This window comes from Bos javanicus, chromosome 1 (assembly GCF_032452875.1).
Source record: "Bos javanicus breed banteng chromosome 1, ARS-OSU_banteng_1.0, whole genome shotgun sequence".
Lineage (NCBI taxonomy): Eukaryota > Metazoa > Chordata > Mammalia > Artiodactyla > Bovidae > Bos > Bos javanicus.
In genome coordinates, this window is record NC_083868.1 from 148,225,705 (window position 1) to 148,241,098 (window position 15,394).

The following is a 15,394-nucleotide window of genomic DNA, read 5'->3' on the forward strand; positions in this document are numbered from 1 at the left end:
CCTCACTAACTTTGTTCATAGTGATGCCTCCTAAGGCCCACTTGACTTCACATTCCAGGATGTCTGGCTTTAGGTGAGTGATCACACTGTCGTGGTTATCTGGGTCATGAAGATCTTTTTTGTATAATTCTGTGAATTCTTGCCACCTCTTCTTAATATCTTCTGCTTCTGTTAGGTCCATACCATTTCTATCCTGTATTGTGCCCATCTTTATATGAAATGTGCCCTTGGTATCTCTAATTTTCTTAAAGAGATCTCTAGTCTTTCCCATTCTATTGTTTTCCTCTATTTCTTTGCATTGATCACTGAAGAAGGCTTTCTTATCTCTCCTTGTTATTCTTTGGAACTCTGCATTCAATGGGTGTATCTTTCCTTTTCTCCCTTGCCTTCAGCTTCTCTTCTTTTCTCAGCTATTTATAAGGCCTCCTCAGACAACCATTTTGCCTTTTTGCATTTCTTTCTTGGGGATGGTTTTGATCACTGCCTCCTGTACAATGTCATGAACCTCTCTCTGTCCATAGTTCTTCAGGCCCTCTGTCTATCAGATCTAATCTCTTGAATCTATTTGTCACTTTCACTGTATAATCATAAGGGATTTGATTTAGGTCATACCTGAATGGTCTAGTGGTTTTCCATACTTTCTTCAGTTTAAGTCTGAATTTTGCAATGAGTTCATGATCTGAGCCGCACTGACCCCACCCTTTTTATCAGCTAGCCTCCAAAAGAGCCCAATATGGAAAAGAGGGGAAGGTAGTATTAACTTTATAGTGGAGAAACTTGGCCAATGCTAAATTGGCTGAGTAATAAAGAATAATAACAGTGATAAGTCATGTTGATTGCAGGTTTCCCATCTATAGGAAGGGTACTTGGCCTTTGTGATATTACCCTCCAAAACCCTTAACCTTAGTTCAGTAAAAGAAGAACAACCTGATTCTATGGTGTGTGTGTCCCTTTAAGGTTGTTTGTATTGTTCCCTGTGCTTAGTCATGCTGGCTCTGCACTCTTGTGTTGTTGAACAGAGAAAGAACTTTGTCCGTAGCCTGAAATACACATGTAATAGCCCTTTCCCAAGGCCCTGTCTCCCAGGCGTGAATTTTAAAGGCCTAACACTTTTCCTTTATGTAAAGATAAAATTGCTGAATTTGTTAAAGGTTATGCACAACTGCAAAAACAGAGGATTATCTCCCCCCTCCAAGTCTGGCTGAGCAACTTCACTTTCACTTTTCACTTTCATGCACTGGAGAAGGAAATGGCAACCCACTCCAGTGTTCTTGCCTGGAGAATCCCAGGGACGGGGGAGCCTGGTGGGCTGCCATCTATGGGGTCGTACAGAGTCGGACACAACTGAAGTGACTTAGCAGCAGCAGCAGCAGAGTTCTCTTTGGGCCACAGCTGATATTGCTAGAGGGCACTCCATCACTTGGTCAGTTATAATACCTGCTCTGACCCTGGCCATAAATATAATTTTTTCTTTAGAGCCAAGCAAGCTCAATCAGAACAACCAACTGAATCTCACTCAAAAATCATAACCTTCCTCAGTCATGGGATGGACTTACGTGGTTAACACCAAGCTACGGTCATTAAAGTTTAAAGGCTCCTTTGTGCTGTGATTGTGACACTGTAAAAACATTACCATTGAGGAAACTGGGTAAAGTATAAGGAATTTCTGTATTATTTGTTACTACTGTTCGTGAATCTACAATCATCTCATAAAGTTTTGTCAAAAAGCAGAGTTCTTTCCCTGATTATTAGTTTTGTTTGTTTTTTTTTTTTTGCAACTGATTAGAAAAATTCCTTGAAGTTGTAATATAATTGGAAACTATCTAAAGCATAGCTGTTCAAAGAAAGTTTCTGCTGTGATGGAAAGCGATACATGCACTGTCTGGTACAGCCATCACTAACACATGTGACTCAGCCCTTGAAATGTGGTTAGTGGAACTAACAGACTGAATTTTAATTGTATTATTTTGATTAAAATTACATTTAAGTAGCCACTAGCTTCTGGCTACCATAAAAGAATGTGGACAAAGAACATTACCTACCATTTCAGTAAACAGAGGATATTGAAGCCATCGAGTCATTAGCCACTGCAGCCCACCCCAACGGTGCACCCAGAAAGGAATTCACAGCAGAGAAAAACAGGATACTGGCCCCAGATAGAGTTCAAGTGCACATCAAAGGAATAATTTCAGTAAGCCCAAACACTTATCATACACTGAAAACTGCTAAATTCATTAATTTGTGATGTTTTATTTAATTAGCAGTAATTGATGTTTCAGGACCTGGGTTTTTTGGGCTATTTTTGCAAAAACTCCTGTATATCCTGGCTCCTCCCTTACCTCTCCAGAACAATCCCTTAGAGGTATCTGAAGAGGCTATATCCCAGGCTTAAAGCCTCAGTTCAGTTCAGTCGCTCAGTTGTGTCCGACTCTTTGCAACCCCATAAACCGCAGCACACCAGGCCTCCCTGTCCATCACCAACGCCCGGAGTCCACCCAAACCCATGTCCATTGAGTCGGTGATGCCATCCAACCATGTCATTCTCTGTCATCCCCTTCTCCTGCCTTCAATCTTTCCCAGTATCAGGGTCTTTTCAAATGAGTCAGCTCTTCGAATCAGGTGGCCGAAGTATTGGAATTTCAGCTTCAAAATCAGTCCTACCAATGAACACCCAGGACTATCTCCCCTAGGATGGACTGGATGGATCTCCTTGCAGTCCAAGGGACTCTCAAGAGTCTTCTCCAACACCACAGTTCAAAAGCATCAATTCCTTGGCACTCAGCTTTCTTTATAGTCCAACTCTTACATCCATGTAAGCCAGCCAAATAAAATGTAATTCTCAACTTTCGTGCTTAGTCACCTAGTCCGAATCTTTGTGACCCCATAGCCTGCCAGGCTCCTCTGTCCATAGGATTCTCCAGGAAAGAATACTGGAGTGGGTTGTCATGCCCTCGGCCAGGGGATCTTCCCAACCCAGGGATGGAACCCATATCTTCCACATTGCAGGTGAATTCTTTCCCATCTGAGCCACCAGGCAAGCCCAATATAACAATATTTGACAGATTAAACCTGGGCACAATGAAAATATTATACTTAATGTTAATAACTCTTAACATGCTTATATTACTTAGATCAACAAGCAAACATTAACACTAAGTATTTAATACTGAATAATTCCCAGTTCATTGTGAACCTGAAATTCATTTCGGTTAATTTCTCTTGCATTTAGAATTATTTGCTTTGTAAGCATTTATTTTTCTGTAGGCCAATTAGATTAGAACTCATTTACAAACCAATCATAACAATATTATCCAAAAATATCTCAACTTTTAGTTTGTGCTTTTTCTTTCAGTGGACAGGACACAGCACAGAAAGGAAAATGATATTATAACCCCCTAATTCCTCTGTTTTAAGCACTAACAGGTAAGGAAGAAAATTAATTTCCCACCACTGAACTAATTTATGAACCTTCTCAGTCTCCATTTCCTCACTTTAAAAATGTAAATAAAAAGATGAATCCTAAGGCGCTATTTGAGTGGGAGAAAGGGCTGCAACGCCCCTTTGCACCTGTACACTTCAGGAACTGCAAACAAGTAACCTGACAACCCTGCAAATAAACAGTGATTTAGTGAACACTCCTCACGAGGTAAAAATCAGCCAAGGCTAAGCCAGTAGCTTTGCTTTCATATTTACGGGAGAAACCAACAATTACTTGATCTCTACCATTTTCTTCCAACTTATTCCACAACTCGGGGTTCCCAAGACTTCAGTTACAGTGATATTTTTCAAACACCAGGAAAAATAAAGTTAGTACATATGATTCATTTCTGCGAGCGCAACCGTGAACACGGGAGAACAGGAGGAAATCTGAGGATCACTTCAGCTCAGTTCAGTCGCTCAGTTGTGTCCGACTCTTTGTGACCCCATGGATTCCTGCACACCAGGCCTCCCCGTCCATCACCAACTCACGGAGTTTACTCAAACTCATGCCCATGAGTCGGTGATGCCATCCAACCATGAGGATGGGTATCAGTTTTAAACTGAGCGTTTAACGTTCTCTACGTTAACCTAGAGAACACGACCAATAAGAATGATTCTCTCTGCCTCCAGCCCGCAAGTCGCCAGCAGCAACTTTTCAGGAGGACTGTTCAGAAAACTCCGCAGAAGTCTTCTCTCTACACACGCCGCATCTCTGGGGGTCCCCAGGGAGCCGAGCCCCGAGGGGCGGAGCCTGCGTCTGCGCCTGCGCGCTCAGCCCAGGCGCCCCTGGGTGATTCAAGCCAGTGATCGCTCCGCGCACTGCTGTCTCGCGCAAACGCTGGGACTCGCCGCTCCCTATTGAAGGCAACTCAACGCCCTGCACACCGGCCATGTCGTCCTCCAACTCCGTGGCGCTGGTCACCGGGGCCAACAAGGGCATCGGCTTCGTCATCGTGCGTGACCTGTGCCGGCGGTTCTCGGGCGACGTGGTGCTCACGGCGCGGGACGAGGCGCGGGGTCGGGCGGCCGTGCAGCAGCTGCAGGCTGAGGGCCTGAGCCCCCTTTTCCACCAGCTGGACATCGACGACCGGCAGAGCATCCGCGCCCTGCGTGACTTCCTGCGCAAGGAGTACGGGGGCCTCGATGTGCTGGTCAACAACGCGGGCATCGCCTTCAAGAGTAAGAAGCGGCTGGGTGCTCCAGGAGAGGCGGTCACCCGCTCTGAGCATCTCGGTCCAAGATGGACCAAATCTGTCGGGGAATCGCTGTAGAGGGGCTTCTCCCGCCTGTGGGGTCCAGAATGACTCCCTAGAGAAGGAGAAGGGAAAGGGGAAGAGGTGCGGCTAGAGGAATTGCGAGGAATTGGCTGCTCTCTAGCCGGAGAGAACTTTTAGTTTCTCTGGCTCAGAATCCCGGGCACCTTTTCCAGGTTGATGCACAGCCCCTTTCTGATGCACAGAGGTCCCATGTACCCTTTGTACAGCGCCGTGCCAGTGGTGCGTTCTTGCAGAACTATGGTTCATTATCAACCTAAGAAATTCACACAGGTCCAATACTGATTGTATTGTGCACAAAATTCAACCGATTTTTACCTTCACTAGTTGCACACAAAATTCATGAGCGATACCTTCTTAGGGAATGTTACCGCGCGAGAACTGTTTCTTGACTCCACTTTGCTTTTCTCTTGAAAGCTGCTGACACCACACCATTTCACATTCAAGCAGAGGTGACTATGAAAACAAACTTCTTTGGCACCAGAGATGTGTGCACAGAGCTCCTGCCTCTAATAAAACCGCAAGGTGAGTCTGATTGGAGCCGACAGCAGTGCTTCTGGCAAGATCTGGGCCCACCTGGCTCTGGTCTCATCTACAGGCCCCTGCCGCTCCTGCTCAGCTTCCCTGCCCTCCACCGTGTCTCCACCCAGCCGGGTGTCCTGCACCCTGAGGTCCCTCCACACACTGCCCAGGTCCTTGGTGCTGTCTGTCCACCTGCTTTTTGCACATCTGGCTCTTTCTTCTCTTTCCCATCTTAGCTCAGAGGTTTCCTCCTCCAAGAGGCCCTTGAGCTGCTCTGTGCCCATCACAGGGGCAGTTCCCTCAGGAGTCCTTCCCAGACCTTCTTTCTCCTGTCCCCCTCTTACTCAGGCTAGTGGCGCCTGCACCACCACCAGTTCATTAGTCCCCTTCCCCCCAAAGACTTGTCCTTTCCCCAAAACATCTTGGTAACTAATCCTGTCATCCACGCACCAGGAAACTGGAGGGCACCCTGCCCATACGTGGGAAGTAAGCCTGCCCGCTTATTGTCATTACCAGGTCCTAAATTCGTCCAGCTGAGTTTCTCCCCAGCCGTCTGCCCCATCCTAGCTCTACAAACAGGCCCTCAGCTGTTGTTTCTAAACACTTGTAAACCCTCCTAAGGGACCCCTTGCCCTTCTTGAATCCTTTTCTTTCTTGACAGGCTCACTGCCCCTCCCATAAATCCTGCAAGTGTGAAGTCCAAGCCCTTAGTGTGGCTAATAGAGATCTCTAATCTGATAACTGCCCTTCAGTGTGCTCGGTGTTCTGGACAAAACAAACTCATTCCTCTAGCTTAAACTACTGTAATGTTTACCCTGAAGCAAGGGGCTGCGAGAGGAACCACCCCCCATTAAACACACAAAGTAAGACAAGCAGATACTTTAAGAAGGATTCCGAGTGTGCCTAGAGATTGAGGACACGTGTTTACAGTTGACACTCAGCTTCTCACCTGTTTCCCTGTCCACTCCTGGAAGGTGCTACTCCTTCAAACTTGGTTCACTAGGACCTCAGAAGTCAGCTCCTAAGTGTCCCCTGATTCTCCGAAGTGATGTCTTTGCTTTTTAACAGCCTGTCTGCGTTTGTCATAGCTTTGTTCCCAAGCAGCTCTCACCTGATTTCATGGCTGGCTTCACCATCCGCAGTGGTCTTAGAGCCCAGGAAGAGGAGCTCTGTCACTGCTTCCACCTTTTGCCCTATTGGCCATGAGCTAATGGGACCAGATGCCATGATCGTGGTTTTTTAAATACTGAGTGTTAAGCCAGCTCCTTCACTCTCCTCCTTCACCCTCATCAAGAGGCTCTCTAGTTCCACTTCGCTTTCTACCATTAGAGACCATCTGCATATCTGCGGTTGTTAACATTTCTCCCACAATCTTGATTTCCAGCTTGTTAACTCACCCAGCCCGGCATTTCACATGATGTGCTCTGCGTAAAAGTTAAGCACGGTGACAATAGGGAGCCTTGTACTCCTTTCTCAACCAGTCAGTTGTGCCATACAGGGTTCTAACTGTTGCTTCTTGACCTGCATACAGGGTTCTCAGGAGACAGGTAAGAAGGTCTGGTATTCCTGTCTCTTTAAGAGCTTTCCACAGTTTGTTATGACCCACACAGTCACAGGCTTTAGTGTAGCCAGTGAAGCAGAGGTGGATACTTTTCTGGAATTCCCTTGCTTTCTCTGTGATTCAGCAAATGTTGGCAATTTGATCTCTGATTTGTCTTCCTTTTCTAAACTCAGCTTGAACATCTGAAAATTCTCATTTCACACAATGCTAAAGTGTCACTTGGAGGATTTTGAGCTAATGGGAGATGAGTATAATTGTCCAGTGGTTTGAACATTCTTTAGTATTCCCCAACTTGGGGCTGTGATGAGGATTGACCTTTTCCAGTCCTGTGGTCAGTGCTGGGTTTTCTAAATGTGCTGACATGTTGAGTTCAGCACTTTAATAGCATCATATTTAGGATTTGAAATAGTTTTGCCAGAATCTCATCTCTCCACTAGCTTTATTGATCGCAGTGCTTGCTAGGGCCCACTTGACTTCAGACTCCAGAATGTTTGGCTCTGAATGAGAGACTACACCATCATGCTTATCCAGGTCATTAAATCTTTTTCATATAGTTCTGTATATTCTTTCCAACTCTTCTTGATTTCTTCAGCTTCTGTCAGTCTTTACCACTTCTGTCCTTTATTGTACCCATCTTTGGATGAAATCTTCCTTTGATATTTCTGATTTTCTTGAAGAGATCTCTAGTCTTACCCTTTCTGTTGTTTTCCTCTGTTTCTCTGCATTGTTCATTGAAGAAGGCCTTCTTGTCTCCCCTAGCTATTCTCTGGAACTCGGCATTCACTTGCGTGAACCTTTCCCTTTCTCCCTTGCTTTTCGCTTCTCTTCTTTCCTCAGTTATTTGTAAAGCCTCCTCAGACAACCACTTTGCCTTCTTGCGTTTCTTTTTCTTTAGGATGGTTTGCTCACTGCCTCCAGTGTAGTATTAGGGACTTCTCTCCATAGATCTTCAGGCACTCTGTTTACTAGATCTAATTGCTTGAATCTATTCGTTAGGTGCACTGTATAGTCATGGGGAACTGGATTTAAGTCGTGGCTGACCTGCCTGATGGTTATCCCCACTTTCTTTAGTGAAAGCCTGAATTTTGCTATGAAGAGCTGATGGTCTGAGCCCCAGTCAGCTCCAGGTCTTGTTTTTGCTAACTGTTACGAAGAATGTAATCACTCTGATTTCGGTATTGACCAATCATTTGGTGATGTCCATGTGTAGAGTTGTCTCTTGTGCTGATAAAAAAGGATATTTGCTATGACCGGTGATAGTCTCAGGGCATTCTCAGGATGCCCAGCCCAAGGTTAGAGCCTTGGTCCCACGAGTTAGGACTGGGTTGGAAAAGGAAGTCCTAACCTCCTAGGTACACTTACCAGGAAATGAACCTCTGCAGCAGGTAGCTGAGAAACAGGATGAGAAATGCTGATGTCATCTCCATCGTGGGAAGATCCCACAGCCCCTTGGCAGGGAGGGAGCCCTGCGTCTGAGATGCAGCATTGCAGAGTGAAGTTTCCATTGTTATGGTCAGAAAGGAGGAAAGGAAGAAGCAGTCATGGTTGAACTAGATGCTCTCTGTTCTCACCTGCGTTATTGGAGATAGTCTGGGGAAAAAGGTTCATTTGCTGTATGCCCTAGGGACCATTTCCAGAGACTTTAAATGGTTGAGTTTTGAAAATAATTTTCACAAGTCATTCTGGGTGGTAGATTCACAGACTTCTTCCTTCGTGACTTATTTATTGAGTTTGAATGAAATATTTCATTCCTGTAATTTCTAAGATAATTCAGTTCAGTTCAGTCGCTCAGTCGTGTCTGATTCTTTGCAACCCCATGAATTGCAGCATGCCAGGCCTCCCTGTCCATCCCCAACTCCCAGAGTTCACTCAAACTTATGTCCATCGAGTCGGTGATGCGATCCAGCCATCTCATCCCCTGTCGTCCCCTTCTCCTCCTGCCCCCAATCCCTCCCAGCATCAGAATATTTTCCAGTGAGTCAACTCTTCACATGAGGTAGCCAAAGTACCGGAGTTTCAGCTTTAGCATCAGTCCCTCCAATGAACACCCAGGACTGATCTCCTTTAGGATGGACTGGTTGGATCTCCTTACAGTCCAAGGGACTCTCAGGAGTCTTCTCCAACACCACAGTTCCAAAGCATCAATTCTTTGGTGCTCAACTTTCTTCACAGTCCAACTCTCACATCCATACATGACCACTGGGAAAACCATAGCCTTGACTAGACAGACCTTTGTTGGCAAAGTAATGTCTCTGCTTTTGAATATGCTATCTAGGTTGGTCATAACTTTCCTTCCAAGGAGTAAGCGCCTTTTAATTTCATGGCTGCAGTCACCATCTGCAGTGATTTTGGAGCCCAGAAAAACAAAGTCTGACACTGTTTCCACTGTTTCCCCATCTATTTCCCATGAAGTGATGGGACCAGATGCCATGATCTTAGTTTTCTGAATGTTGAGCTTTAAGCCAACTTTTTCACTCTCCTCTTTAACTTTCATCAAGAGGCTCTTTAGTTCCTCTTCACTTTCTGCCATAAGGGTGGTGTCATCTACATATCTGAAGTTATTGATATTTCTCCCGGCAATCTTGATTCCAGCTTGTGCTTCTTCCAACCCAGCATTTCTCATGATGTACTCTGCATATAAATTAAATAAGCAAAAATAAATAAATAAATTAATTAATTAAATAAGCAGAGTGACAATATAGAGCCTTAACATACTCCTTTCCCTATTTGGAACCAGTCTGTTGTTCCATGTCCAGTTCTAACTGTTGCTTCCTGACCGGCATAGAGATTTCTCAAGAGGCAGGTCAGGTGGTCTGGTATTCCCATCTCTTGAAGAATTTTCCACAGTTGATTGTGATCCACACAGTCAAAGGCTTTCGCATAGTCAATAAAGCAGAAATAGATTTTCTCTGGAACTCTCTTGCTTTTTCGATGATCCAGCGGATGTTGGCAATTTGATCTCTGGTTCCTCTGCCTTTTCTAAAACCAGCTTGAACTTCTGGACGTTCATGGTTCACATATTGCTGAAGCCTGGCTTGGAGAATTTTGAGCATTACTTTGCTAGCGTGTGAGATGAGTGCAATTGGGCGGTAGTTTCAACATTCTTTGGCATTGCCTTTCTTTGGGATTGGAATGAAAACTGACCTTTTCCAGTCCTGTGGCCACTGCTGAGTTTTCCAAATTTGCTGGCATATTGAGTGCAGCACTTTCACAGCATCATCTTTCAGGATTTGAAATCGCTCAACTGGAATTCCATCACCTCCACTAGCTTTGTTCGTAGTGATGCTTTCTAAGGCCCACTTGACTTCACATTCCAGGATGTCTGGCTCTAGGTGAGTGATCACACGATCGTGATTATCTTGGTCGTGAAAATCTTTTTTGTACGGTTCTTCTGTGTATTCTTTCCACCTCTTCTTAATATCTTTTGCTTCTGTTAGGTCCATACCATTTCTGTCCTCTATTGAGACCATATTTGCATGAAATCTTCCCTTTAGATGTAGCTTACTTTTGAAAAACATTAGAAATAACACGCTGTCACTTATAATAATAAAACACATAAAACCCTTTGAGCAACCCCCTCCCAAAATACATTCCCTTCCTTCCCTAATGTCCTCTTTCAAAAGGTCAGGCCTGTCCCAATTGGGTATCATCCTTCTCGTGCTTGCCCTTCTATGGACTGATTTGTGTTGTATTTTAGGCAGAGTGGTGAATGTATCCAGCTTTGTCAGTGTCAACTCTCTAAAGAAATGCAGCCGTGAACTGCAGCAGAAGTTTCGAAGTGAGACCATCACAGAGGAGGAGCTGGTGGGGCTCATGAACAAGTTTGTGGAAGACACAAAGAACGGGGTGCACAGGAAGGAGGGCTGGCCCGATACCGCATATGGAGTGACGAAAATTGGAGTCACAGTCCTGTCCAGAATCCACGCCAGGAAACTGAGTGAGCAGAGAGGAGGGGACAAGATCCTCCTGAACGCCTGCTGCCCAGGGTGGGTGAGAACCGACATGGGGGGACCCAAAGCCCCCAAAAGCCCAGAAGAAGGAGCAGAGACCCCCGTGTACTTGGCCCTTCTGCCCTCAGATGCCGAGGGGCCTCACGGAGAGTTCATTTCTGAGAAAAAAGTTGTGCAATGGTGAGCTCATTCACAGCTACACCATGGATCCATTTATATTGCTGTCCCAGATTCACCAAACAGACACTGACAAAATTATCGCTGTGCAGAAAAAAAGAAAAAGGAATCAAAATATCCAGATCAAGTTCTCACTGGGAGAGGGCTGCTAATCTTGTTAAGAGTTTTCTGACTTCTTCTGTGATCCCAGGGGAAGAAAAGTGGGATGGGTGACAAATAATAAAAATAAATAATTCCTTATAAATGTCCCTTTGTGCAAACTCTTAAATGGTGAATCTGCTCCATTATCCGTAATAGTTGAAGCTAGTTTGGTGGACATGTGGGTGTCGAGTATTAGTTCCACTTTTCTATTCAAAATTTTTCAGGACAAACATCTGGAACCAGAGAGTCCTGGCTCGACCATCTTCCTGGATGACCTTGAGCCAAAATCCAACAGGATACTACTCCCTAACACAGGGAAACCTGCTCAGTGTTACATGACAGCCTGGGAAGGAGGGGAGATTGTAGAGAACCAATACGTGTATATGTGTGGCTGAGGTCCTGTGCTGCCCAGCTGAAACTGTGGTGACAGTTCAGAATGTTGTCAATCAACTATGAAAGTGTTAGTCGCCCAGTCCTGTCTAGGTCTTTGCGGTTCCATGCACAGCTCTCTGCAATTCCATGCACTGTGGCCCACTGGGCTCCTCTGTCCATGGGATTTCCCAGGCAAGAATACTGGAGTCAGCTGCCATTTATTTCTCCAGGGGCTCCTCCTAACCCAGAGATCAAACCTGGGTCTCCCCCCATTGCAGGCAGATTCTTTACTGTCCCAGCCACCAGGAAAGCCCTGTCCTCCAATATAAAATAAAAAGTTTAAAGGAAAAGAGGGCTGTGTCCTCTTTTTTGGCTCAGGATACAGCACAAGGAAAGATGTGGAACCAGGAGTGGTGTTTATTAACCTTACGGAACATTTGATCCCTCCTTAAGCAGAAAGAAGGCAGGGCCTCCTCCTTCTGAAGTAGTCACTGCACTGTATCCCAGGACACAGTTCTTTGCCTTCTGGACTGTGGCACGTCTCCACGTCCCACGCAGCACCACCCCATCAGTCTCCAGCCTTGTCAACTCTAATCCAAAGGGCCCTGTCCACAGGCCATGTCGTCCTCCACCCGCGTGGCGCTGGTCACTGAGGCCAACAAGGGCCTCGGTTTTGCCATCATGCGTGACCCATGTCGGCAGTTCCTGGGGAATGTAGTGCTCATGGCGCGGGACAAGATGGGAGTCAGGCGGCTGTGCAGCAGCTGGACATTGATGACCTGCAGAGCATCCGCAGACTTCCTGCGAAAGGAGTACGGGGGCCTCGACGTGCTCCTGGTCAACAATGCAGCCATCGCCTTCCAGCTTAAGTGAGTGGGAGCTGGGGGGTTACAGCCACTGTGAGGGGAGCCAGATGGGGCGGGGCGGGGCTATTGCCTGAACCTCCGCTGTGGGATCTAGAACCCTCTCCCTAGGGATGGAGCACAGGGCAGAGGTCACAGGGAGAACAAGTCCTCTGAGATTACAAGCTTTTCCAGCAAGAAGGCTTTACAAAAGCTTTGACCAGGGTACAGGACAGCGCGCAGATTTTCACAGTATTGATTTCACTGAACTTTGGATGAGTTGGGTTAATTTTTAACTTCTGAAACCAATTTAAAATTGCAGAGTGAAAAAAAAACAATAATAAAATAAAATTGCAGAGTGGTACACAGGAGGTCACATGGGCTTCTTTCACTCAGCCTCCCCTGATGATGCCATCTTATGTAAGTATATAGCGTTCAGTTCAGTTCAGTTCAGTCACTCAGTCGTGTCCGACTCTTTGCGAACCCATGAATTGTAGCACGCCAGGCCTCCCTGTCCATCACCAACTCCCCGAGTTACTCAAACTCACGTCCAGCTAGTCGGTGATGCCATCCAGGCATCTCATCCTCTGTCGTCCCCTTGTCCTCCTGCCCCAAATACCCCCAGCATCAGACTCTTTCATGAGGTGGCCAAAGTATTGGAGTTTCAGCTTTAGCATCAGTCCTTCCAATGAACACCCAAGACAGATCTCCTTTAGAATGGACTGGTTGGGTCTCCTTGCAGTCCAAGGGACTCTCAAGAGTCTTCTATCAAACCGCAAAACACCCATTGGTGCAATACCGTTCACTAACACCAAACATTACTAGACGAAAACAGATTTGACCGAAAAAATAGTGTATCAAGTAGCCATTTTTAGCATATGGCTTTGTTTATTAGCCCTGTTTTTCTATCCCAGAAGGTGATATCCCACACCGATTGCAATTCAGGCAGAAGTGACCATGAAAACAAACGTCTTTGGTACCCGAGCTGTGTGCACAGAGCTCTTGCCTCTGATAAAAAGCCGAGGTGAGTCCGATTGAGCCCAAACTGCAGGGTTTCTGGCAAGATCTGAGCCCACCTGCATCTGGTCTCATCCTTCTCAGATGCACTGACTTCCACCTGTGTGGTCACTCAGCAGGATGCCCTGTGGCCTCTGGTCCCTCTACACCCGGCCCGAGTCGTTGGTGCTCTCTGTCCATCTGCACTTTGCACATTTGGCTCTTTCTTCTCTTTCCCATCTTAGTTCAAAGGTCTCCTCCAAGAGGCCCTCCACGTGCTCCATGCCCATCACAGGGGGTGTCCTCTCAGGAGTCTTTCCCAGACCTTCTCTCTCCCGTGCCCCTCTCAGAGTGACCTGGTTTGGGTTTGTGGTGCTCATCCTACCACATTCATTAGACCCCTGAAGACTTTTCTGCTTCCTGCCAGCAGAGTGTTTCTTCCTATGGCACTGACATGGTGTATTACCAATACAGGTTTCTAGATGCTAAACCAAGTATACATACTTTGGTCTTTAAGGTTCAGGAAGTTCCCAGACCATCCTCAAGTTCAATAATTCACTGTAAGGACCAAGAACTCGACAAAAAGCTATGATATTCAAAAGGACATGATATTGGAAAAGTGAACAGTAGCTCAGTTCAGCAGTGGTTAAAGGTCTTATAGACCAGGGTCTAAGAAGCCCAGTATGGAGCTGGGACTTGACGTCTCCCTGCAGATCCTGGAGGCACCACGCATTTCTCCCCCAAACAGCCTGTGTCAGACACAAGGGGCATTACCAAGCAGCGGGCTCGACCCAGCCTTGATGTCCAGGGTTCTTGGTGAGGGGTGGTCACGCAGGAATGGCCCACTGCCCTCGTGGCGGGCCCTGCTCTCCAGCCCATCCAGCGGTCCAGCTGATACCAGCTAGGCCGAGGCCCCCACCATACTCACACGCGAACATGGATTAGGTAACCTGACCCTCGAACAAGTAATTGAGGACAGTCTTCTCAGGCAAGGACGTTCAGGCTTCACTATTACCTCCCAGATGTCCTGGAATAGGGCTGAAGCTTCCTCTGGCCAAGCTTAGCCCTTTACTTATAGAGAACACCCTCTGGACCTTCACTAAGACTCCCTTACATCCAAAGGATCATCGAGCATCTAAGTTTAGCCTAGATTTTATTTAGCAGATACAGAAAGAGTACAGAAATAACATCTCTCATCGGGGGCAGCCAGACTGGGGTTTGAGTAGTTGAGAGCAACAGATATTCCAGCTTCTAAAGCCACTACTTCCATTTTCATGTGTTTCCACTGATACTAATTTGTTTTCAGCTTTTATCGGAAGATGGTCGCTTTGCAGTATTGTGCTGGTTTCTGCCATACATCAACGTGAATCAGCCACAGGGATACCTACGTCCCCTCCCTCCTGAACCTCTCCACCTCCCACCCTATCCACCCCTCTAGGTTGTCGCAGAGCACTGGGTTGATCTCCCTGAGTCACACAGCAGATTCCCCCTGGCTCCATATCTTGCATGTGGCAACGTGTGTGTTTCCGTGGTCCTCTCTCAGTGCCTCCCACCCTCTCCTTCCCCCACTGTGTGCACAAGTGAGTTCTCTGCGTCTGCGTCTCCACTGCTACCCTGCAAATAGGCTCATCAGTACCATCTTTCTACTTTCCATACACCTGCCTTAATACACAGTATTCATCTTTCCCTTTCTGACTTACTTCAGTCTGTACAGTAGGCTCTAGGTTCATCCACCTTATTGATACTAACTTGATTCTCGCCTTGATCAACTGCTACTTGTACCTTCAATTCAGTTCAGTCACTCAGTTGTGTCTGACTCTTTGAGACCCCATGGACCACAGCTCTCCAGGCCTCCCTGTCCATCACCACCTCCCGGAGTTTACCCAAACCCATGTCCATTGAGTCGGAGATGCCAGACAACCATCTCACCCTCTGTCGTCCTCTTCACCTCCTGCCCTCAATCTTTCCCAGCATCATGGTCTTTCCAGATGAATCAGCTCTTCGCATCAGGTGGCCAAAGTATTGGAGTTTCAGCTTCAGCATCAGTCCTTCCAGTGAACACTCAGGACTGATCTCCTT

At 46.4% G+C, this 15,394-nt stretch overlaps 1 protein-coding gene across 1 annotated transcript; it reads left to right on the plus strand.

Moving 5' to 3' along the window:
* Positions 1–4,085: 4,085 nt before the first annotated feature.
* LOC133251789 (carbonyl reductase [NADPH] 1) lies at positions 4,086–11,212 on the plus strand. Its single transcript, XM_061424582.1, has 3 exons — positions 4,086–4,659; positions 5,172–5,279; positions 10,535–11,212. The coding sequence occupies exons 1-3, from the start codon at positions 4,371–4,373 to the stop codon at positions 10,969–10,971; spliced, it is 834 nt and encodes a 277-aa protein (XP_061280566.1). The 5' UTR covers positions 4,086–4,370; the 3' UTR covers positions 10,972–11,212.
* Positions 11,213–15,394: the final 4,182 nt, after the last annotated feature.